Raw genomic sequence first — 23,692 nt, 5'->3', positions numbered from 1 at the left:
CCAGGGACACGGGGTGCAGTGACAGTGGACAGGGTGCGGCGGGGAGGGTACTGAGCCTCAGTTTTTCCATCCAGAAAACGGTGGCGGCTGTGCGGACTGGACGACACATCGTAGATCCTCAAGCGAGAGCGTGACTGCTCATCCCTCTGGCTTGGCCGAGGTGGGAACCTGGAGCCCTGACCTCCAGAAACCCCCCTGAGTGGCGGTAGCTCTACGACATCGCGTCACGCGGCGTGACCCGCTGCAGTTCGTAAGAGTGCGCACGCGCAGGACCCTGCGGCTGCGGTGAACTGACGCCCCCTTGTGGCCATAGTGGGAACCACCGGCCTTGCGGGCGGGCGGACGGACGCTGCTGAGTTAAAAGTGTATCCTCCTGGGTGATGGGGGCTCGCGGACCCCAGAGAGTCCATTGGGGTGATCGTCTGAGGAGTGTGAGCCCGAGGGTATGTGACAATGTGAGGGAGTGATAGCCTCCCAATAGTGACAGGTCACATCAGGACACGTGGTCATCTGAGGCTCAGAGCAGTGAGTGAGCTCCCAAGAACAGCACCGGGCTCTGCGTGAGGGCCCATGTCTGACACTGTGCAGGGCATGCAGCAGGAGCTCAATAAATGTTTGTGGCGTGACAGTGAGTGGATAAGTGTGTGAGCCATCTGCGTGTGCAAGGGGGTTAGGAGTGGTGGCCGGAAAGTCATAACGTGTGTCTACACTGTCAGACCTTACAGCTGGTGAGTGCCACCCTCAGAAAAGGCCCCCGTCCAGGGACAATGGAAGAACCTCTAAAGGCTCCACTGCAGCCCCAGCCGCTGGTGGATGGGACAGAGGGACAGAGGGAGGCCTCATATACCCCAGGATGGGCCCAGCCCAGCTCCCTGCACAGGGCAGACAAGGCCCCCTGCAGGCCTCCTCCTGGGGCCTGGAAGCTTCCTGTCAGGGCGGTCTCTCCACGTCACCTTCCAGCCTCGCTCGAGGCAGGCAGAACAGAAGCAGATGGCGGCGGAGGCTGGATGCCCAGCCTGACCACAGCCCTCCCCTGAGTGCAACTTCACTGCCTGGAGCGGGGGAACTGGGAAAGCCCAAGGCAGGGCTGCTAGTGGTGGGATTTCAGGCAGGGTGGGGAGGTGCGATGGGGGAGGGGCACGCGGGTGCAGGTCCCCCACGGCCCCAGCCCTAGCCGTATGGGCCAGGCTAGGGGCTGAGGCTGGGGAGGGGTTCCAGGCCAGGCTCGCAGCCCACGGGCAGCGTGGCAGCCTCGCTGGGTGGGATGTGGTGGGTCATGTAGCGCGTCCCCATGAAGGAGCCGATTCGCAGCTGCTCTGGGGCCTCCTCCGGCCACCACAGGCTGGAGCTGGACGGGGAGAGGAAGAGGCGCAGCTGTCTCCCTGCTGGGTGGAGTGGGCTGCCGAGCTCCCCACTCCCAGAGCCCTCCCCCTGCAGCCTCTGATCTCCCTTTCCTCCCTTGTAGAGCCAGCTGGAGGTCTGACTCCTCCAGGTGGCCACCCTGACTACCTGGGTGTCAGTTCGCTGAAATGATAGAGGGCTCATTGGAGAGAAAACAAGGTCAGGGAGGAGAAGGGCCCGGGCAGAACGAGGTGGCCCCTTCTCTGACCCTGTTGTCAGAGGAGCTGCTGGACCACCTCCCTGACCTCCCAGGTGAGAGATATTTGGGGGGGGGGGTGGGGAATTCCCTGCACATCCCTGGAAGGGGCACTGCCCACCTCAGAACCACAGGGCTCATGGAGGGCTTCCAGGTGCTGGGACCAGTGAGAGGGAAGGGGTTCAGGGTGAGAGAGGGGCCCTCGAGGGTGTCACCACTCACAAGCGCACGCTGGAGGCTGCCAGGAAGGCCAGGAGCAGGAGGCCGGCCAGAGAGGAGAGGATGGAGGTGATGACGATCATGTCACCACTTCGCCGCCCTGGCCACATGTCAATGGAGCCTGGGGACTTCCCTGCACACACAGTGGCTCTCAGAGGCTGCCCCTGGACCCCAGGGCGGTCACCTCCCCACCATGCTCACACCCAAGGCTGACTGCCTTACATCCCCAGCCAGGCTCCTGAGCCCATCCATCTGTCCCTCTCAGCTGGGCATCTGTACTCTGCCAGCCTGGACTACCACCCATCGCTCCAGCCTCTGCCTTGGTCTCACCTTCTGGGCTGTTCCCACCAATGTGCCTGCCCACTGCCCTGCCTGTGGCAGGCAGAGTGGCAGCAGAGCTCAGGACTGCCCTGCTCCTGGAGCCTGGCATTCAAGACCCTCACATGACAAGACCCACCAACACCACCAGCCCGGCCTCTCAACCCATCTCCCGGGCGCCCACACGTGGGACACTCCAGCCTTTCACGTTTAGTTTCCTTAGGGCTCTGCTGAGGGAGGCCTCCCGGGACCCATGGCCCTGACCGACTCCAGCCTCCTTCTTGCCCTGGCCCTTCCCCTCCACCCGGCAGTGCTGGGCACAGGGTTGGCTCCCTGAAGGAGGGGAAGACTGCTTCTATGACGGGGCTGGGGCCCGGGGCACCCGAGGGTTGGCAAACATTTCGGGGTGGACAGAGCCGGTACCCCAGCCTTCAGCACGAGGTTCTGTATGGGGGTGGGTGGGCTGCCTCTGAGCCCCCAGTCCCACAGCAGCAGGGGGAGGGGCCGGCTGAGCATGACCATGGTGGAGAGGGCGGCCAGTCCACACGGGGCAGACTGGAGCCGGAGCGCCCCTCCCCCAGCGCTACCTTGGCGGAGAGTGATGGGGTCGGACCACCTCGTCTGGGCCTGGGGTGAGCCCTTGGAGTCCATCAGGAGGAACTTCACCCTGGGGAGAGGAGGAAGGGTGAGGCTCTGAGCCTCGACCGCCCTGGGCAAGGCACCCACCTTGGCCAGGCCCCAAGCAGCTGTTGCTGGCTGGCCAGGCTGTGGGCCTTTCCATGTGTAGGGAAAGGGTGGGGCCCATCAGCACCGGCCGAAGCCTGACCCTGCTCTAAGAACCCCCTGAGACCTCTCTGGCCACAGTGACCTCTGCCAGCAGCCCCAAACCATCTGAACCGTCGCTCTCCACACACCCTATCTGGTTTAGGTGGCCCCGATTACTAAGTGTCACATGCAGGGTGCCTCAGGGTGGCTCAGCGGGGCGCGTGGGGGGGCCTGGCCTCCCAGAGAACTGCTGGCTGTGAGGAGTCTGTGAGGCCTTGGAAGGCCCCCCTATAAGAGCAGGCACCCCAGGCAAAGGCCAGGGAGGGAGGGCTGTGATCAGGGCGCACTCGGAGCCCAGGATCACGGGAGGGGGCAGGCTGAGCTCGGGGGCACCGGGAGCCCTGCGAAGCCTCGGTTGTATCTTTGTCCGCGGTGGGGGGCGGAGCTCTGGAACGTTTTCGAGCCGCGAGGAATGGAGGCAGGCTGGCACTGACGGGAGGGCTCCGGTGGCCGTAGAGATGAGGCGGCAGGTGTAACTGGAAGCCGCGCCAGGGAGTGGCCACGGGGAGGGGGAGAGGGACCTGGCCGGGCTGGGTGAGAGGGCGAGGGAGGCGTGGGTGGAGCCTACGCCCCGCCCCACCTTCCCTGCGCCCCCTGCCGGTTCCCCCAGCCGCACTGGGTCTCCCTGAGGACCTTTGGCCTTGTCCCCTCGTCTGACACCTGCTCTCCCACCCCGGCTCCACCCTCAGCCCCAGGCTTAGTCTCCCGCCAGATCTACCTGTGGGAGGGACGGTGGGCCCTGCAGCATTCCCTTCCCCCATTGTGGGGCCTGCAGACTCCTCCCCACCCCCCCACCCCACCAGCTCTGCGATGCCCACCTCCTCCTCGTGGGCCTCCTGGAAGGGCCACATTCTTTCTGCCCCCCCCAACTGGTCGGACCCCACAGAGGAAGAAACCCAGGCTTGTGAAGGGGAGGGGCTTGCTCTGCCTGCAGCCAGGAAGGGGCAGGGCCAGGACAGAGGCCTGGGGAGAGGCTGGGGTGGGGGGGCAGCCCTGGTCCCCAAAACCCCTCCTCTCCCAGCACAGCCCTCTTCCAAGGTCCAGGTTGGGTGACCCACCTGTAAGGTCCAGGGCCAGGGAGGGGGGCGTTGCAGTAGCGTGGCTGCTGGAGATCAGCAAGGCAGCCGGCGTCATTGCCCACCCTAAGCACCAGGGCGCCCCCCCTGCCACCCACTGGGTCCTCACAGGGCAGCTGGTCCAGGGTCAGGGGCAGCGTCATGTAGTGGCCATCCGTCAGCAGCCTCGGGAAGGCTGGGATCTCAGCCAGTGTCTGGGGGTTCTGGAAGTCCCTGGAGGCTGCAGGAGTGAGGGACAGATTGGGGCTGGAGGGGAGGAGCAGACCGGACCTCGCCATAGCCCCTGGCTGGGTCCAAGGCCTCCAGCCCTGGCCCTCCATGCCTCACATGAGACTTTGTCACCCCTCAGAGCGCCCTCTGGATAAAGCCCAAACTCCCAATCCACACCCAGTTGTGAGGGGCTCCCAGGGCCCCTGCAGCTCTCCTCAGCCCCAGACCTGCACCAGGACATACCGTTGCTGAAGGCCACCACCAGCCAGACGGTGCTGGCAACACTGGCATGCCCTTCCAGGACACAGCGCGGCTGCTCCAGGGAAAACGTGGCGGCTGTGACCTTCCCTTCCAGGTCCCAGGCTGTTATCCGCGGCGTGTAGGGGACGAGCTCTGCAGCCGTGGAGATAGGGGTGAGGGTCCAGGGCCCACTGCCCCTGGGGCTGCCTCTCCCAATCGGAGAGGGCGGGCTCGCAGGGTCCCAGCAGGTGCCCCAGCCCCTTGGATCTGGCCAGGGGCACCCATCCCGGGACCCCCACTCACCCAGGCTCACGCAGGGCTGGGGCCACACCAGCACCACGAGGAGCAGCAGCCAAGGGTGCAGCTGCCTCCAGGGGAGCCCCATGATGGCCTGCAGAGCACCCACGCATCCACAGCCTGGGGCTCCGGCCTCGCCCCCTCCCCCAACAGCGTGGGCCTGGAGGAGCTGGTTAGTCAGGCTGCCCTGCTGGCCGAGGGCTTGAAAGACCTGAAAATGTAAGTGCACCCTCACTCCTCCTCCCAGCCCAGCCCACCACGGGGAGGGTGCTGGGCAGGGCTCCGGTGTGGGGCAGGCCAGGGCCAGTTAGGAGGGCAGGAGCAGGGCCGCTGGAGGTCAGGGAGAGAGGTCATTGGACCCCCAAGATGCAGGCCAGGTCACCCCAGAGGCCCATGTCTGAATTTGGGTCCCACCCAGCCTCCCAGCCCTGGGGAGGAGGGCTGGTCTCTGGAAACATGGGCTCAGGGCCACATGCCAGATAGTCCTGCACCCCAGGTGCCAGGAGCCTCCCTCTGGCCTTCCATCCCCACCCAGGGAAGGAAGTGGGCAGCCCCAACCTGTCTGGCTCCAGCCCCATCACCGCCCCTGGCCATGCCACCATCGCTGCACCCTGCCCTTCCTCCCCGAGGCCACATCCTCCCTCACTCCTCAGTTCCATTGTCCAAAGGAATCACATGGACTCAGAGAAAGGATTGTAGAGCCCTTGACAGCTGGCAAGTCCCCTACTTCAGCGGTCCCCAACCTTTTTGGCACCAGGGACCGGTTTCGTGGAAGACAATTTTTCCACAGACGGGTACCGGTCTGCGGCCTGGGGGTTGGGGACCCCTGCCCTACTTACATTACTCCCATGGGTTCTCACTATATATGTATGTTTTTAATTTTAATTATTTATTTTTTAAATATTTAAATTTTTTTTTTTTTGGCTGTGCCACACGGCCTGTGGGATCTTAGTTCCCCGCCCGAGCAGGGACTGAACCCAGGCCCTCGGCAGTGAAAGCGTGGAGTTCTAACCACTGGACTGCCAGGCAATTCCCTATATGTTTTAAAAATTGAGATATAATTCACATACCATAAGATGTTGTTTTAAAATGTACAGTTCAGTGGTTTTGGTTTTCTGGGGCTTTTGGTATTTTGGGGGGGGGGTTGTTTTTGTTTTGCTTAAACAAGGAGGGATTTATTTTTATTTACAAGAATCCTGGATAACAGCTGCTGGCATGGGCTTGATCAAATGACGATAGGGTCAATGTCTCTGAGATTCTCTTGGCCTTTTTCTCATTGTAGCAAGATGGCTGCTGTGGCTCCAGGCATCATATCCTCAATCAAAGTAGGAAGAAGGGAGGGGCAGGGAGGTGTTATCCAATCTATCTCTTTTATCAGAAAATCATAAGCTTTCCTAGAAGCCCCTGTAGACCTCCTCTTAAACTTCACTGGCCATAAATCACCAGATTCCAGAACCTTTTCACCACCCCAAAAGGAAACACTGTACCCATTAAAATAGTCACTCCCAATTCCCCCTCCCCCTGACAACCACTAAAGTACTTTCTGTCTCTCTGGATTTGCCTCTTCTGGATAGTTCATATAAAGTGAATCACACAGTGCATCCTTTTCTGTCTGGCTTCTTTCACTTGGCATAATGTTTTCAAGGCTCATCCATGTTGTATGTGTTAACAGTTCATTCTTTTTTCTGGCTGAATAGCATTCCGTTGCATGGATACATCACATTTTGTTTATCCGTGCATCAGCTGATGGACATTTGGGTTGCTCCCACTTTTTGGCTATTATGTTACTGTGGACATGTTTTCAGTTCTTAGATATTTACCTGGTAGTTTTAATTGCAGAGTCATATCGTTAACTGCTTTTTGAGGCACTGCCCAGCTGTTTTCCAAAGTGGCTACATTTTACATTCCCACCGGCTGTGGATGAGGGTTCCAATTTCTCCACATCCTCACCAATATTTATTCCCTGCTTTTTTTTTATAATAACCACCCTAATGGGTATGAAGTGGTATCATTTGCGTTTCCCTAATGACATTGAGCATTTTTCATGTGCTTGTCAGCCATCTGCATATCTTTTTCAGAGAAATGTCTATTCAAGTCCTTTGCCCATTTTTTAAAAATTGGGGATCTGTCTTTTTATTGTTGAGTTGTAAGAATTCTTGATATTTTTTGGATACGAGACCCCTATCAGGCGTAAGATTTGCGAACATTTTCTCCGATTCTGACTCTCACTGTGCTGTAATGGTGGGAGCGGAGCATGGGGGCGGCACTCAGGTGCCCACCCAACTCCTGTGCCCTGTGAGCAGTGGAGCGAGTCTCACCGTGGAACCAAACAGGATTGGGGTCCAGCTTCTCTATGGAGACCTCCCTGCCCTCCCCAGCCAACTTCTCCACGAGGCAGTGGGCACAGTGCCCAGGGCCCACGATACTGCTAGGGGTCCACAAAAATGCTTTAATTTCTTTTAAAATCAGAAAAAAAAAAAGGAACTTCTAGATGAAAGAAAATGCTCTAACATATATTCATCTTTGTACCAGCGCGTCCTAACGTAGAATTCCAGTCCTCTTCTTATGAAGAGAAGGGCTTGTGAAAGCAAACCGCCTCCCCCACATCCGTCACCGTCACTCGGGTGTGTGTCTCTTCAGCCCCAGGCCACACTCACCCCCGCCAGGCAGACAGCAAGCCTGCGAGTACTGGATCCTCCTTCTAAGAAGGCTGGGAAGGATGAGAGCTCTGAGGATGGGGTCAGAGCAATCCTGTCCGGGATTCCAGTCCCGGCTCTACCGCTAGTCACTGTACCCTTGAACCTCAGTTTCCTCACCTGTAAAATGAAGACAGCAGCACCTGCGCCATGTGAGCAGTGCTTAGAAAGCCAGAACCCTGGGGAAGGAAACGGGAGGGGCCCTGGCGGAGCTGCTGGACTGCGCACTGCAAGGAGAACGGGGGCGGGGCCCGGGGAGCAGCTCAGGGCAGTGCCCGGCTCCTGGCCTCACTGCAGCCTCGGTTTCTTCATTTAGGGGGTTGGATGGGCAGCCTGTAAGGCCCCTTCCTGTTCTGACGCAGCAGGACGTGTGTGCTGGCCTTCACACATCAGATCTTACACACACACACATACACACGTGCACACACACGCAGCCTCTCCACTGAGAAACCCACCAGGGCCCGCTGACTTTGGCTATAGGGCATTTATTGCAAACAGAACATCTGAGGTATGAGAAGCTGACCCAGACCCAGGCTCGCCCCTGGCTGGGGGTGCAGCAGGCAGTCTCTCCTCACCCCCTGCCAGGCCCCCGGCACCGAGGGCCCAACGCGGCCCACCGAGGACGGAGGGGCCCACGCACTGAGGTAGCTGCATCCGAAGCCCTCCCAAGTATGACTCCCAGGCTCGCCCAGTTCCCCCGCAGACCCGGGCCTGGTGGGGACGGGGCACGGGGCCAGGCAGGCAGGAGTGGCCTGGGCTCGGGGGGAGCACGCCTGCGCCCCCAGTCACTGCTGCCCCAGGCAGTCCTCAGTCACCCCCTGGGCGGCCAGCTCGGCCAGCACGTTCTCCAGGTAGTTGGGGTCGGGGTAGCCGTGGCCTGTCACGTTGCGGTCCATCTCTGTCTTGTGGTGAATCTCGTTCCACACCACCGTGTCGGTCTCCCCCGTGGTGCTGGACGTCCCTACTGTGAAGATAAGTCGCCTCTTCCAGGCCACCTTCAGCAGCTCCAGGACCTGCCCAAGGGGGAGGGGATGGTGGGGAGGCAGGAAGAGGGGGAAGGCGAGGGAATGGCGGGGAGGGGGGAAGAAGAAGGCCGTGAACAAGCGCTCAGAACAAACCCCAGCTCCCGGGGCTGGCCTGGAGAGCAGACACCCACCCGACACCCCCTCACCTCCCTAAGCCTCTTCGCACCCTCGGAGCTGTCCCCACCCCAAAGCCACCACACCGGCTGTTCTGTCTGCCTGGCACGCTCTTCCCCGGCCTTCGGAGAGCTGGGAAGTCCCAACTCAGGTCTCAGTGCAGAGGTGGCTCTGCAGGCCGCCCCCCCCACCCAGGGCAGAGCGGCCCCAGCGCCTCCCCATCCCGTCCTCCCACTGGAGCACCTGTGAGGTCAGCTCGTCTCTCCCTGGACCCCGGGCACCTGGGACGCCTAACCCACAGCAGGTCCCCGGGAAGGGGTGGCCCACACCCCAGCCGGCCCCCAGGCCTCGTCCCCCTCTCCCTGTCGCAGTAAGAAGGTGAGCAGAGACAGATCTGGTGTGGCCGCCGAGCTGGGCCCTCCCCACCCCACCGCCTCCCACTGCACACAGACAGCTGGGCCCAGAGCTGCCAGCCAGGGGGAAGGGGGGGGCCACTCCCAGGGGCGTCGGCCGGGCCTTCACCTTGCGGCCCTGGGCGTTGTCTGGAAGGTAGCACTGGCGGGGAAACCCTCTGGCGGTGAACGGCTTTCCAGGGTTGGGGTGTTCCGGGCCCTGCAGGAGGCACACAGACGCCGGGAGTGGGAGCCGAGGGGCCCTCTGGCTGCAGAGGGGCTCGGACACGGGAGCCCAGCCTCACCCCTTCGCCTTCCAGGTGGGGCTACTGCTGCGCTCAAGTGACCAAATCAACTGCCATCTCACATCTCGCTCTGAAGACCCGCCGTGAACACGGCACCCACCCACGACTGCTCTCCCTGATCCCGGGCCGCTCAGCCTGGCATCAGACACTCCGGCTAACTCCCTCCACTTCCCCGAAGAGCCCGGACCCCTTAGAGGCTGGGATGGAAGCGCCTGCTTCGCTGGTGGCCCTCTGGGCACTGGGCTCTCTGGACCGGAGGGCAGGGCCCGCCGCCTGACACCCTCACTCGGGCACACAGCCCCTCCACTCTCGCTCTAGAAGTGGCCGGAGCGGGGCCCGAGACAGTGGCGGCAGGCTGGACAGAGGCTGGGGGCTGGAACCGCACACAGCCCTTGCTCTGCCCTCGGCCACACGGTGACACGCCGTGTACAGCTCCCAAGTCCCCTCCCGCTCTGTGGCTCTACTGCTGTCTGGAGTGTTTCTAAATTTCACTTTGAGCCACGGAGAACTGTAGGGAAACCAGCGGAAGCACATAATTAGACAAAACCGAGTGACATCCCGTCAGACTCCTGGCCCCCACTAACCTGTATCTTCCCAACCTGCCCAGGCTCTGAGATCCCCCCCCTGCCGGTCCAAGGCAGAGACCTCAGGGGCCAGGGCTCCCGTCTGGGTCCCCACTGAGCTTGGGTTCCTGTCCCTGCACGCCCCACGCAGGCCTGGATCAGGCCACTGAGAGGGTCCCTCAAGAGCAGTCAGGCCAGCCAGCCCTCCCCACCCTGTGCTCTGCCCCTGTGGGCTCACCAGCCAGCCAGCCCAATAAAAGCGCTCTTCCTGCTTAGACGCTTGCTGGCCTTCCGCCCAGTACAAGTCCAGCGAAGATGCCTCTGCCTCCAGGAAACCCTCCCTGGCTCAGGAAAGGGCTAGGGCCACCTCTTTGCTTCCACAACCCTAGGAGCTGGCTCTAGCCCCCAGCACCACTGCCTCCTGGTCGCTGATAGCCTGACTTGGCAGCCTAGGCACCCTCACAGTGACCCGGGGTGCGCAGACTGCTAGGAGGGGGTGGGAGAGGAAGGACAGCACCCGAGAAGGGCTGATTCCAGAAAGATCCGAGGAGGCTCCTCTTGTGCCGGGGCCCCTTACCTGAATGCCATGGGGAATGTTGTAGACTATGAGGATTGTCCCACAGTCCTCGTGGCCGGGGAGGGACACCTGGAACGTGAACACCTCCATCTTCCCCCGGGGCTGGGTTCCAGTTTTCTCCCCATAGATGGTTTTGCAGGAAGGACACTGCAAGCTTCCATCCTGGGACAAGGCAGAATGCCGTGGACTGAGCCGGGGCCCCTGAGAGGGCACCCAGGCCAGCCACCCCGCTGGCTAGATGGGAAAGAGGCCCACAGGGACACGGGTTTGGCCCCGAGTCACACAGTGGGTCCCAGGCGCAGTGTCCAACTCCCAGGCAGCCTCCTCGCAAAGACTTGATTCCAGAAGCTTCCTTGGAAAGATAAGTTTTACCCCAGAAACTCATGCAATTTTCATTAAAGGGACAAGGTACCCAGAGACTGGCATCAGGTAAGAAAATGAGGTTTATGAGCAAAAGCTCGCACAGCCGAGTCATGTTTAAGATGAAAAGGAAAACCCTGTGAACGATGGACTGATGAGCTGGCACCTTGGCTGGTCCACGATGGCACGGGGACACTGCGCAAAGGCCAGGCCCCAAGGCCCACCACGGGCCTTCGTTCTCTCCGTCCCCCTGACCTGTCCACTCCGGCTAAACTACACCAAAGGCAGGGCAGCCAGGCATCACCTGCCACCCCCAGTCCCATCCTGCTGCAGGGCCAGGGCTGCAGACATCTCAAGGCTGCCTCCGAGCGGGCCCTGGGCCCCTCACACAGCAGCCCCAGGCACCTGCTTAAGTGCAACATGACGGGGACGGGCTGCGGGAAGGAGACCCCGACCCCCACTCCTGGCCCTGGCGGGCCATGGGTACCTTGTTCCCGTTGCAGTACATGGCCAGCAGGCAGAGCAGGTGGAAGGCGTGGCTGCACTTGGCCAAGCGGCCCACAGCCACCGGCCCGAAGGTCTTGCTGTCGGTCACGTCGCTGTAGCCGGACGCCATGGACAGCTTCTCCATACAGATGATGCAGTCCTGGAGGGAGACCCAACCCAGGGAACGCTCACCCACGGCCCCTGTGCAACAGGGGGCGAGTCCTGTAGGACCGGCCTTCATCTGCTGAAGTGCCTGACCCCAGTCTAACTCAATCCGACAGCTGTTTGTTCCGGAGACTGGGAGCACAGAGGGCTCACCGTCACCACAGCAGAGGGGACAGCAGGCAGCACCAAGCATGGGGGCGGGTGTAACAACTGAAGCACGGGCGGAGACGGCGGCCGGAGCAGCCAGGCAGAGAGGTAAGTACAGGCGGGGCCCTCAGCGCTGGGCTTTACAAGGGAAAGGGAACTTGTCAGACGCACAAGCATGGGAAAGGGCACTCGGGTAGAGAGAAGAGAACGTTCTGAAGCAGGAGCCAGCGTTTCCACTGGGAGGGGCGGTGCACCTGCAGGGCATGGGGCGACCAGGGTGCAGGAGACAAGAGGAGGTCGGAGGAGGACCAGATCCCGGGAGGCCCTGACGGTCACGTTCCGGGTTGGGGCTTCGTCTTACACGTTGCGGGCCCAGCTGAGGGGCTGTGAGCAGCGGGTACTAAATCATCGTGGCCACGTGTCGGCTATGTAGATGGCAGCTTGGAGGGGGGGTGGCGGGGGGGCAAAGCAGCCCAGCTGTGCTGGGTGAGCACAAGGGCAGAGACAGACAGACAGCTGTGAAGGGGGAGGGCAGAGCAGGCTGGAGGGAGGGGCCGACGTGAGGATGACTTTCAGGTTTCTGTCCAAACCTTTACCCACCAGATGCTTCCTATGCACTCAGTTTGCAGGCGAAAGAGACAAGAGAGTCCTCGGCTCTGGACTGGCACGAATGACCTTGACCCCACCCCTCCAGATTCTCCAGCACTCTCCATTCAAATCGGAGAAAAGTGATGCCATAGCCCCGAAGCGAGGCTCAGCAGAGAGAGGTCCAGGTGCAGCCGTGACGGGGGTCTGGCAGGCCGGGTTAACCACAGGAACCCTGACCGGCCCTCCCAACAGCCAGGGGGGCAGGACGGCTCTCTGGACGAGGCCAGAGGCTCCTCAGGAAGCACCTTCCATCAGGGGACAGGCTGGCGTCCTCGTCTAAGCCACCCCTCGTTTCCCAACAAAACCAAAAGCAGCGTGGTTCCCGTGACACACACCTCATCCAGGGCCGTCTTCAGCTCTTCTGTGTAGTTTTTTATCACCTGCTCTGGCTCTGGCTTTGGAGGCCCTCCTAGAAGAGAGAAGAACATAAGTGGTGTCCCGAGGAGAACGAACTGGAGATGCTGGAACGAGAGAGAAAGGACGACAGGGAGCGGTCCAAGTTGCTGGGAGGGATGTTAGGGCGGCTCAGATGGGAAGGTTAGCGTGCAGGAGAGGAGAGACCTGGGCCAGGCGCAGACCGCTCCAGAGCTCTCCAGAGCTCCCACCCGCTGGGGGCCCGGCCCCAGGAGCCCTCGAGGAGACGGAAGAGGGGCAGAGACAGCAGCTGGCCACAGCCCTCAGGAGCCACGACGGGGCCTCGGCCACGGCCCTGCACACCTTCACTCAGAAAACCTGTCCCAGGCCTCAGAGGACATGCGGAAGAGTCAAACAGCAGCTTCTAAAACAGACACTCTGGAGCACATTCTGGCCGTGTTATTTTACTCAGCTTTCATCATTCGTGTAAGAAAGTCTCGGTAAGAGAAGTAAGTTTTCTGAGTCAAGTGTGTAGTGCGTGCCTACCCCATGGGGGCATCTGTGCGCACACCAACTGCAGATGACGGCCACATGGCCACAGCAAACCACAGTCTTCTTGGGCTTGTCCCTGGACTGTGGGGTGTCAGCGACACGCCTCCTCGATTCCTAAGCTGCCCACAGTTCTGTCCCCGCCCCCTCCTCTCGAAACCTCCCACTCCTCTGTGTGCACCAGTGCAGGAAGCCCGGAGGGGAGGCCCTGCACCAAATAGGCCCCACCCCAAGGAGAAGAAACGCCCCCAGCTAGAGAGAGAATCAGCATGGCAGGGGTTCTCCAGGCAGAGGCAGCCGCAGCATCACAGAGGGACAGCAAAGCGGAGCAGAGGGGCGGGACCAGGGAGACCAGCGCAGCCTGGGGAGAGTGATCCCGGCAGGGCTTGTCATCCTGTCTCAAGGTCGGGGGAGCTCCTGGTCCTAGACCCTGAGACCAGAGGGGCTCTGGTGTGAACCCAAGCTCACGGCCATCAGCCTGTGGCTGCAAAGACTTACAAGCCTGAGCTCCCTCTAGACCAGAGAAGGCCAGGTGACAGTTATGAGGGGAGGAGAGCGGCAGGGACCTGGTGATGTCAGCTTGGATTCTGGCTCTTGGGCTGGGACCAAATCAGGTCACCTCTGAGTCTCGGTTCTCTCATCTAAAAAGTGGACCTAATACCAACCAAAGCCGTGATCACTGTAAAGGCATTAGCTGCTATGACCTGGAAAACAGCTAGAGGCAGAGGAAGACCACGCACCCCATACACACGCACACACACCCCCATACACACAGACTTCTAGGACCCTGACTCTGGTCACTGGGGAGAAAGCCAGGCAAAAGCACAATCCCCACCGGCACCGGGTGGCCATCCTGCTGGCTGGGACTCTATTCAGACTGAGGGGGGAGGCCTTCTAGAAAAGCCTGGTCTAGAAGGCCACGTCGACTAGGGACAGGCCAGTCTCCAGCTGGACCCTGGGATCCCTCCGGTGAGGCCTGGTTCAGCACCCCTTCCTCTCCTGCCTGCCCGTGCCCAGGCAGCCTTTCAGAACTGGAGGTAACTCTCCAGGAGCCACTTCTCTCAAAGAGGGCCAGCCAGGTGACCGCCTACCCCACGAAAGGGACATCCGAGCCCAGGAAGGCCAGAGCGTGTGCTGAGAGCCTTGTTTTCCCTGGGCAAACCCGAGTGCCTCAGGACGCTGCCGCCCTCTGAGGCAGAGTAAGAAGGGGGAGCAGGGCAGGAGCGACTGCTGGGGGTGGGGTGGGGCTGGGTAGGGTTAGCCCCGCCCCTACCTGGCCTCCCTCCTCCCCTGTTGGGCGGGGGTTAGACAGGCAGTGAACAGGATCAGAGCAACCACTGTACTACTACTACTACTACTACTACTACTACTACTACTACTACTACTACGACGTGCCAGGCGCTTCCCGAGCGTATTTACTTCCTATTCCTCCTACAACCAACCTGCCGTGTAGGAGGCGCTCCGCTCATGAACGGGACGCTTGTGTGAGCTCACAAAGCCCGTGAGCGCTGGAAACCCAGGACTGGCGGAGCCAGAGCCATGCTCCCTCTCACACCATCCAGAAGGTCACCGGAGCGGTCACACTTCTCTGGCCCAACGATGAAAGCAGAGCCACCATCGGCTTTAGAAATGGCAGGTTTAGAACTTACTACCCACAGGCCCCTCCACTTGAGTTTTGTTAAAACTCACAGCACCTTCCAACGGTTCTGAAACCCCTTCCTCCCTGGCCGTCACACGGCCAGGGCAGTGGTCATCGGGGGACCCCTCTGAAGTAGCCCCACATGGGCTGGCCCTTCGAAGGAAGCGGCGGAGGGCCGTGGTGGTCAGAGAAGAGCGATCGGTGCAGAAGAGTCAGAGGCAGCAAGACTCGGAGGAGGCTTAGCAGAGGCCAGAGAGTATTTGTGAGCAGGAACTACCTTTCATGGACATTTTCCTCAATCTCTTAACTGAGCTGTGACTTTTAGAGGCCAGACAGGAGGCGGGAGGGCTGGCGGGCTGGGGTGCGCGGCTAAGACACACAGGGAGTCCAATGGCTGACATCAGAATACTCGTCATGCCTACACGGGGTGCGAGATCAGACATGCAGAGAGGGGAGAAACGTTAGAAGGGGTCGCTCAGCACGTGACCTCCACAAACCCCAGCTGTGTCCAGCTGGCACTGTCAACGGCCATCAGGACCTGCCGATCTCCCCGGGGAATCCGGCTGCTCGAGGCTGCCAGGGCCTACCGGGGCTGACAGGGCTAAGCTCTGGGTCAGGAACCAGTGACATGCCTGGCTGGTGGGAGCCCTGGCCCCAAGCTCCAAAGGGGTCTGTACAAGCAACCCATCAGCCCGTGCCTGGAGCATGCAGGGGGCGAGTCTGTTGCATCGGGAGGGCAGAGGGCAGAACGCCACCCCAGGAAGCCTCCTGAGCAGTTCTGGTGGGCGCCTCTCTGTGCCAGGCATGAGGAAGGAGAGCAGAGGGGCGACACAGAAGGGCGCAGCCAAGCTATGGAAACGCAGACGGGCTCTGCGCTCTGAGCTCACGGTCCTCCCTCTGTGCTCCCTCGGCCGCGCCCCCTCGGCTCCTGGTCACCTTGCCCCCAGTGGGGCGCTGCGTGTTTTGCACGCCACACCTGGCCCGTCTAGGTGCCTTCAGCGCCATCGCTGGGGCAGGCAAGCGGGAATGCTGCCCCGGGCCTGCTCCCCCACCGAGGCGTCCCCATGGCCCCTGTGACCGCTCCCCTGGAGCAGTTAAGGTCCCAGGCCGTGGCTTCCTTCTCTGGTCCCCTTTGCCCTGGGTGGGAGCACAGGGGCAGCCCACAGCAGGAGGGAGCCGCAGCAGGCAGCCGCGCTGAGTGGACTGTCCAATCTTGTCACTCCTTCCTGATGCCTGCAGGAGGGATGCCTCACTCCTCAGCCTGGCGCTCCACAGGCATCCTAGCCGGACCCTCACCCGCGCTCCCCAAGGACCTGGAACACAGCACGTCCTCCTGCTGGAGTCCCCGTTCCTGCCACACTCTCAGCCACCCTGCTGTCCACAGCACCCTCTACCCAATCCTCCCCATCCCTAGTCAGGCTCAAAAGCACCTCCTCCCCCAGGGAAGGGAGCTCTGGGCTTCCCCTCGGGCACCTCCCTTAGGGGAGCTTTCTAGGCGCTCAGAATCTGGCAAGCGGTCTGGGCACAGCGGACAAGCCAGGTGGACCTGCTGCCCACTCCAGAGGCGATCCAGAGCGGTGAGGAGAGATCTGGCCTCGGGATCCACTGGGCCCCACTGTGGCCTCCACCAGAGAACGAAGGCTCTCAATGGGGCAAATGCGCCCAGTTAGGGACAGAAGCAGAGGCCGGCAGCCTGGGCAGCACAGGGTGCGTTGTGGTGGTCACCCCGCAGGAGACACCAAAGTGCACATCAGAAGACCAAGGCTGGCCACTGGGTGCCCGCTCATCAGGTAATTCGATGCCACCAGCATCCCAAGGTTGTTCCTGGGCTCAAATTGTGGGTTCCCTTGGAACTAAACATCGGGTGGGCCAAATGACAAGCAGGCACAGGGGGCAGATAGATGGGAAAAAAGAGAACAATTCCTTAGGAGAACCCTGGAGCTTTGTACTTGCCCCAACATGCACCAGTTCCCGCCCATCAAGCAGACCCCTCTTCACTGGCTGCCCCTCCCTGACTGGCAGCCCCTCCCTGACTGCCCATCTAAAACAGCCACGTCCCCCTCCTACTCCGTCTCCTTCACTCTGCTCCAAGAGGTGCCTGGTCCCTGCCTGCTGGGGAGCAGACATCCCTGAGGCCAGCATGTCAGCCCCGCAAGAGGCCAGCGTGAACAACGCTCCTGCCCTTTTCAACGCAGGACCTGCTCCTCCGAATTCAAGCCACAGACAGCGAAGACTTAACTTAGACGCCCACAGACCAGCAGCCCATGCCCTGCAGGTCTGCCTTCTTGTGAAAAAGTGTGAAAATCACCCCAGAGCTAACACTTCACAAAAGCGGCGTCCAGTGGACAGGATTGGGCGGTGGGGAGGGGGGGGGGACCAAGAGTGGCCATCACATCTTCCCCAATAGCAAGGGCTCAGGGACAGCCCCCCCAAATTCCCCAAATCACCGTAACAGCTCGGATAGCCATGGCTTTTCCTGCTCTCATCTTGATCTGCCGGCGCCCCTGGCAGGTCCTGCACATGGGCAGGTGTGCAGACACCCCCTTTCTGATGTCCAGCGTTGGCCTTTCGTCTAGTGACCAGGGCTCAGGTCCAAGCCTACCCTCCGCTGGCCCTGGCCTTACCAAGCTGGGCTCAAGGCCAGTACCACTCCCCACTGGCTGACCAGTCTTGGGCAGGTCTTGGTAGCGTAAAATGCAGACACTCCTCCTCCCTCGCAGGGTGGGAGCCTGGCCCCAGCCTCGGGGGCCCACTCCTCCCCACCCCCCCTGAAGGAGAGGCCCTGGCCGGGCCGCAGGCAGCAAAGCCATTACCTGAGGCACCTGGCCGACACGGAGGTGGATCCTCCACCAGCGAGAGGGGCGCACAGCCCTTCAGCAGTACATCTGCGGGCTGGAGACCTACCTGCAGACCCCTGTGCCCAGGTGCTCACCTCAATGTGGCGAGCGTATTCCCAAATCCATAATCGAATCCGTAACTGCAGCCCAGCTGACAGGTCTCTCCAGACCCTGCTTCTCGGGGGTGGGCGCAGGATCCCTGGTTCCCTGGTGCCCCACACAGCGGCCCCAGCTTCAGGTATGAGCCAGAGCCACGTGTTCAGGCGGGGCGGCGTCTGGCCACCGGCTCATCTACTCTTTCCTCACTGGGATCCAGTTCCTGAACCTTTGGGGTCTGTTTCCCTGACAAGTAAGTGGAGATTAAAATACCTGCCTGCCTCCAGGATCGCTGTGAGAGCCCAGGCGGCAGGGGACACAGAGGATGTGGCCTGCAGAGGGTCCAGCCTCGAGAGCTCCTCAGCACCCAGACCACTTCTGAGCTGTGTGCAGAGGTGATCACGGCACTGGTATTAAAGCCTCAGTGACCGCAGAGCTGAACGGAGCTGGGCGCGGGCAGGTTGGGCCCATTCCCCCACAACCTCTCCCCAACAAGACCAGCACCACACACACGCACGCACACACACACACACAGGCCTGAATCACCTGTGGCATCGGATGCCACGAGAAGACCTAAACTGGGCAGGGACTTTCTAGTCACCACATTTTTGCTCACTGTTCTCTCTGCCCCAGCAAAGGGCTGATGGCTGAGCAGGTGAGAGACTGAAAGCCTCCCCTCCTGGGGCTTTCCCGGCCCCACTCTCCTGTCTTCACCGCCTCTCTGACTGGTCCTTCCATGTCCTTCAAGGGCTCTTCTTCCAGGCATCCCGCCAGGTCTCCGTAAGCTCACTCCCGGGGGGGCACAGGCCGCCCCACTCCACCCCACGCTGCTCTTCTGAACTGCTCGTCCAAACCTCCCTGCCTCTGGGACAGCTCCGCCTGTCGACAGCCACAGCCATCGCCCCACCCGTCGCCCCACCCGTCGCCCCACCCATCGCCCCATCGCCTCACAGCGAAGAGCCCAGACTCTGAGGCCAAGAATGCCTGGGGCTGAATCCCAGCTCTGCCAAGGGCTGGCTGGCTGGCCCTGGGAGGTTTTCGGAGTTCTCTGAGCCTCAGTTTCCTTAAACGTAAAATGGGAATCAAAGTTCCTCCCCCACAGAGTTGCTATTGGGATGAAATGAGTTACCACACATGCAAAACCCCTAGTCCTTCCTCCTTAATTATGATGATTTATTATCTCTGTCAGCAGCTGTACACCAGGCCTCATTCTATTCCTTCCCTCTCATAACCAATCCAACCACCAAGTCAGAAGCCCTTACCTCCATCTACTGCCACGGCCCTAGTGAGTGGCTGGCCCGCCTGAGGCATGAAGTCCAGGACCACAGGGTCTCCCTGCCTCTAGGCCTGGTCTCCTCCAATCCCCCCTGTGCTACCACAGTGACTCACCCAACACACAGTCTGGTTAGCTCACTCCTCTGCCTCCATCTTTAAATGATGGAGGTTCACCAGACTCCTCAGTGTATCTTCATGTACGATTTTACATTTCCCATAAGTTAAAAAAAACTTTCAGTGGCTTCCTAATACCCGCAAGAGGAATTTTAAAAACAGTTTGGGGCTTCCCGGGTGGCACAGTGGTTAAGAATCTGCCTGCCAATGCAGGGGACACGGGTTCGAGCCCTGGCCCGGGAAGATCCCACATGCCGCGGAGCAACTAAGCCCGTGCACCACAACTACTGAGCCTGTGCTCCAGAGCCCGCGAACCACAACTACTGAGCCCATGTGCCACAACTACTGAAGCCCGCACCTAGAGCCCGTGCTCCGCAACAAGAGAAGCCACCGCAGTGAGAAGCCCACGCACCGCAACGAAGAGTAGCCCCCGCTCACCACATCTAGAGAAAGCCCGCGCGCGGCAACAAAGACCCAACGCAGCCAAAATAAATAAATTAATTAATTAAAAAAAAAAAACAGTTCAAAGGTGTAAGGTTAACAAAAGATCTAGTCAGAAACAAAAGCACTTACTCAAAATGTTAACTCCAGCCAAAATAGTTCTATGAGTTCCGCAGGGGGCCCCTTTAGGGAAATGCCTAAAGCATTTCGGGACAGAAAAGTAACTCCTGAACCATAATTCAAGGTGATGTGAAAACGTAAAAGATGGGGAAAGGTCACAGCAGGGCACCCACCGTCAGCAGGCATGACACCCCCGCCCGCCCCAACACCGAGACAAACGAACAGGCACCCAGGCTCACCCGCTGGGGGATACACCATCACTGAAAAAAGGCACCGCCCCCCAAGGAGCCTCTCTGGGTTTCCATGAGAACACACAGGGTAACAAGACCCCTGCCCCCCAATCTCCTCCCCCTACCCCATGCATTCTCCCCTGCCCCCAAGTCCTGGCCCTGCCAGACACAGTCTGTTCTGGAACCTGGACCAGGGAGCAGCCTGCCTACCTGCGAGAGCTTGCTGGACCCTGCTGGGCTTCGGCACCTGCACGGGCACCGTGGCGGGGATGCTCCTGGGGCTGCTCACTGGACCGCCGGGCAGGGAGGCACTTGGGGAGAAGAGAGGGCAGAGCTTAATGTGCGGAGCCGACTTAGCAGAAACAGGAGCCGGAGAAACACCGAGTGAGGAAGACACGGGTGCTGCCAAGGCCCCTTTGTGGTTTCACTTCCCGCAGCTGCCTCTGTGCAGTGAGGGCTTCTGGTGTTTTCTTTTTTTTAAAGAAAAGATCCCGATGAAGAGTATCTGGAAGGAGGAACAAAGAGATCTGACGTTCACTACTCTCAGACCCAAACTAACCAAGAAAGAGAATCTGAATACTTAAGATATTAAGCCAGAGGCCGGCCCGCCATCCTTCCCCTGTGAAAATCAAGCGACAAAAGTCAAACTCCAAGTTGGGCCTTGGGGAGGGGAAGGAACGCTAGGCAGGGACGGGGCAGCGACACGAAAGAACACTGCTGGGGATGAGGCTTATCTTTTTACAAGGTATTGAGAATGAAGCTTTGGCTGTCAAGAAACGTTCTCCTGGACAATCAGAGACTCTGAAGACAAACCTAAAAGAATTATGAACTCACCAGCTTCATCAAAAGGAGGGCTCTGTGGTTCCCCGCAGAGCGGAAGTCCAGCAGAAACCACTCTGAGTGGTCGAGACCAATACCACCAGTAATAGGACCAACCAACGTCAGGAACCCCAAGAGAAGATGCTCCGAGAAGGAAATAACACCCCTTTTGGGGTTCCTGCCAAAATGGCATAACCTCAGTCCAATCATGAGAAAACATCTGACGAACCCAAATTAAGGGCCATTTGACAAAAGTAACTCTTCCAAAGTGTCAAGGTTATGGAAGATGAAGAAAGACTGAGGAACTGTTTTACCCACAAGAGGAGGAACAGGTGGAGGAGGAGGAGAAATGACAACTGGATGCAAAGTGGGATCGTGGGACAGAAAGAGAACAGCAGAGGAAAAACTGATGAAAGTGGGAAAGTCTTTAGCTAACAGTCCTGCACCAGTGGTGAGCCTCTGGTTCTGACAACCGCACCATGTTTACGAAAGACGTTAACGCAAGAAGTCAAGGAAGGGGGATGGGGAAACTCTGTACTATTTCTGTGACTTTTCTGTAAATCCAAAATTAGTTCAAAATAAAGGGAATTATTTTTTCAATGAAGGTCTTGCTTCCCACAGTGACTAATTCCAGGTCTCTCACTTGGTTTTAAGCCGTTATATTTTTAAATGGTAATAAATCCACGCCATTATGGTTTCAGGGAGCCCTGCCCTGGGGACAGTTGGCGTAGATGGCCCGACATGCCTGCTACCTCCTCCCCCTCCCGGTGACTGCGTCCTCCAATCCAGCACTGCTCGTGTTCAAGGTGATGCAGTGGGAAGGGTTATGAAACCCTTCCACGCAGTCCCTCCAGTGGAGCTCCCCAAGGACAGGCCCTGGGCATGTTCCTCTCTGTTCCACTGGGCCCAGCCTGGATCCAGGATCTGGGAAGGTGCTCAGGAAACGATGGACGCCTCCAGTCTGCTGTGCTGCTACCCTTACAACGGTCGGCAAACTAGCAACCACCTGGTTACGGCAAATGCTTCTGGAAGCTGCCCAGATCCTTCCCTACTGCCGGCCTTGGGTCACGGGTCCCACTGGTGGACACAATAGGGAGCTGCTGGTTCTGATCCAAATCAGAAAATTTCACACTGGCTGGTACTGGTTTTCATTTCTGGACTATTCTCCCCAAACAGAATAACCTGTGCGGCCACGCTTCCTGCCACCCTTATCTACCCTCAGCCCCAAGAGGACAATGGAACTGGATCAGGGCGCTCTGATAATGCGGGGGGGCGGGGGGGGGGGGGGCGGGGAGGGGCTAGGCGTGCAGGACACTAGGGCTAAGGTTTTAGCCCCGCTAAACTCTGTTTAATTTGAAGCCACGCCCCACCCCCTTCCTGAGCCTGTTTCTTCAATTCTCAGGTTCTAGAAGCGAAGAATTTGAGAAGATACAGCCCTTGGAGGCATCTTCATCTCCCAAGCCAACCCGACAGGGAGCACTAAGCTTGAGCCCATAACCGGGAAGCTGGAAAGCCAAAGCCTGGCTCTGCCACTGCACTGGGCTACTCAGTGGGCTGGGCATCACTGGCCCAGCGGGGGTCCGAGAAGCGGGCTCCTCCCTTGCTGGGGAGAGGCACGTATCTGAGGGGGAAGGCCTAGGTTCTAGAGCAGAAAGCAGACAGGCGCTAAGGCTTCCAATGAGCAGCTCACCCTGGAACTGGGACCAGGAACCACGACTAAGTTCAATCTGCCTAGGGGTCTCACGATGTTGTCACTTCCCCCGTGACTTTCCCCAGCTCCTCCCCCATACATTTCTCTGCTGTGATCAGAAGGGACAGAGCAGTAAAAGGATCCAGTGGGTCCCAAGATGGGGACTCTCAGGGGTGGACAGAACCTCAGAGGTCGCTGATCTCCCTGCACCGTCCTCTAAAGGGCTCAGACTGGCAGAATGTTCCCCGATGTGGGGGCACCATATGCCCAAGAAGTGCCCTTCCGAGAGTTCCCTCCCACCTGCCTCATGCACCCCTCCTGCCTGCTGGGTTCCTGGCTCTACCTACTAGGCCCTCCCTGCCTTGCCTGTCTGGGACCATCTCCAGGAGCTTCCAAGTGAAGCTGGGAACACGAGACAGGAAGATTTCTAGTCTTCTCCGCAGACAGGACTGGACAGTCCCAAACAGGGGGCAGAGCGAGAAGGCCGGACAGTGAGGCACACAGAGCCTTCCTCCAGCTCCCCACGGGCTGCCACCCAGCGGGGAACCTCTGAGCATGCGCAGTACAAGCAGCACACGGTGTGGAGCCTGGCGACCCCCTTCCAGCCCCCGCAGCGCTTAAAAGCTGGGTGCCTTGGTGCATGTCGAGTCCCCTTTCTGAGCTTTACTTTCTCTCCCTGTAAGATGCGAATAATTCCCAAAGACCCCCAGGGTGTCTGCGAGGCTCGATCTGCAGCACGATCCAAATGCCCACTGTTTCCCAGGTCTCAGCAGAGCAAGGCAGCTCTGGGAGAGCTGCAGGGCCCTCACCAAATCCTGAAAACCACAGCCCTATCAGAGCAAAAGGAAACTTCAGAAACTGACCCGGCCAATTCCGTAACCTTCAGAGAGGAAAAGAGAGACGCAGAAAGAGAACAAAGTGGAGCCGAGGGCCTACAGCGAGTCAGGGGCAAGGACCCACTGGAACCCAGGACCCCAATCCCACAAGTCTGAAGAGCCTGGCCGATACTGGGAGGGAGCGGGGTGCTTTCAGAGGCTGGGAGAACAGCAGCAGCAAGAACAGAGCTGACGAAAGCAAACTTTCTGCTTAGGGGTCTCACGATGAGAGCCGTTTTCCTAGGCCGGGTTAGTGCAGGGACAAAGCACCCCGAGGCCTAGCCACACCAAAGCTGCAATAGAGGGCTGGTCCTAATCACCACCCCGAGTCATCAGAATGCTAAACCAGCCGGCACACCCTCTATTAAAGAATGTGTGTGTGACACATTTTGG

At 59.6% G+C, this 23,692-nt stretch overlaps 2 protein-coding genes across 6 annotated transcripts in view; both read right to left on the bottom strand.

Moving 5' to 3' along the window:
• Positions 1–1,188: 1,188 nt before the first annotated feature.
• Positions 1,189–4,870, bottom strand: UPK3B (uroplakin 3B). Its single transcript, XM_061208927.1, has 6 exons — positions 4,789–4,870; positions 4,489–4,638; positions 4,018–4,255; positions 2,722–2,801; positions 1,820–1,949; positions 1,189–1,348 (listed from the first exon to the last, which is right to left on the bottom strand). Exons 1-6 carry the CDS (start codon positions 4,868–4,870, stop codon positions 1,189–1,191), a joined length of 840 nt encoding a protein of 279 aa, XP_061064910.1.
• Positions 4,871–7,956: 3,086 nt separating this feature from the next.
• Positions 7,957–23,692, bottom strand: part of DTX2 (deltex E3 ubiquitin ligase 2) — a 33,350-nt gene continuing 17,614 nt past the window's right edge. For 4 of the 5 annotated variants that reach the window (XM_061208924.1, XM_061208923.1, XM_061208922.1 and 1 more), the window contains 7 exons: positions 20,126–20,226; positions 15,080–15,220; positions 12,596–12,669; positions 11,302–11,460; positions 10,455–10,616; positions 9,140–9,229; positions 7,957–8,491 (listed from right to left, as the gene is read on the bottom strand). In XM_061208924.1, coding sequence (XP_061064907.1) covers positions 8,264–8,491; positions 9,140–9,229; positions 10,455–10,616; positions 11,302–11,460; positions 12,596–12,669; positions 15,080–15,220; positions 20,126–20,226 — 955 coding nt within the window. In that variant the 3' untranslated portion in view covers positions 7,957–8,263. The remainder of the gene's footprint in view (positions 8,492–9,139; positions 9,230–10,454; positions 10,617–11,301; positions 11,461–12,595; positions 12,670–15,079; positions 15,221–20,125; positions 20,227–23,692) is intronic. The other variant, XM_061208925.1, reaches the window with a different exon arrangement.

This window comes from Eubalaena glacialis, chromosome 13 (assembly GCF_028564815.1).
Source record: "Eubalaena glacialis isolate mEubGla1 chromosome 13, mEubGla1.1.hap2.+ XY, whole genome shotgun sequence".
In the NCBI taxonomy this organism is placed as follows: domain Eukaryota; kingdom Metazoa; phylum Chordata; class Mammalia; order Artiodactyla; family Balaenidae; genus Eubalaena; species Eubalaena glacialis.
This window is presented reverse-complemented; position numbering and strand designations above follow the sequence as displayed.

What these genes read in the sequence shown, in the direction of transcription:
- UPK3B (XM_061208927.1), bottom strand. Translation starts at nt 4,870, where the DNA reads ATGGGGCTCCCCTGGAGGCAGCTGCACCCTTGGCTGCTGCTCCTCGTG. An exon ending in GGTGGTGGCCTTCAGCAACG is followed by an intron (nt 4,256 to 4,488) that starts GTATGTCCTGGT and finishes TCACTCCTGCAG; the next exon opens with CCTCCAGGGACTTCCAGAAC. An exon ending in GCAGCCTCCAGCGTGCGCTT is followed by an intron (nt 1,349 to 1,819) that starts GTGAGTGGTGAC and finishes CTCCCCGTCCAG; the next exon opens with CTCCAGCCTGTGGTGGCCGG.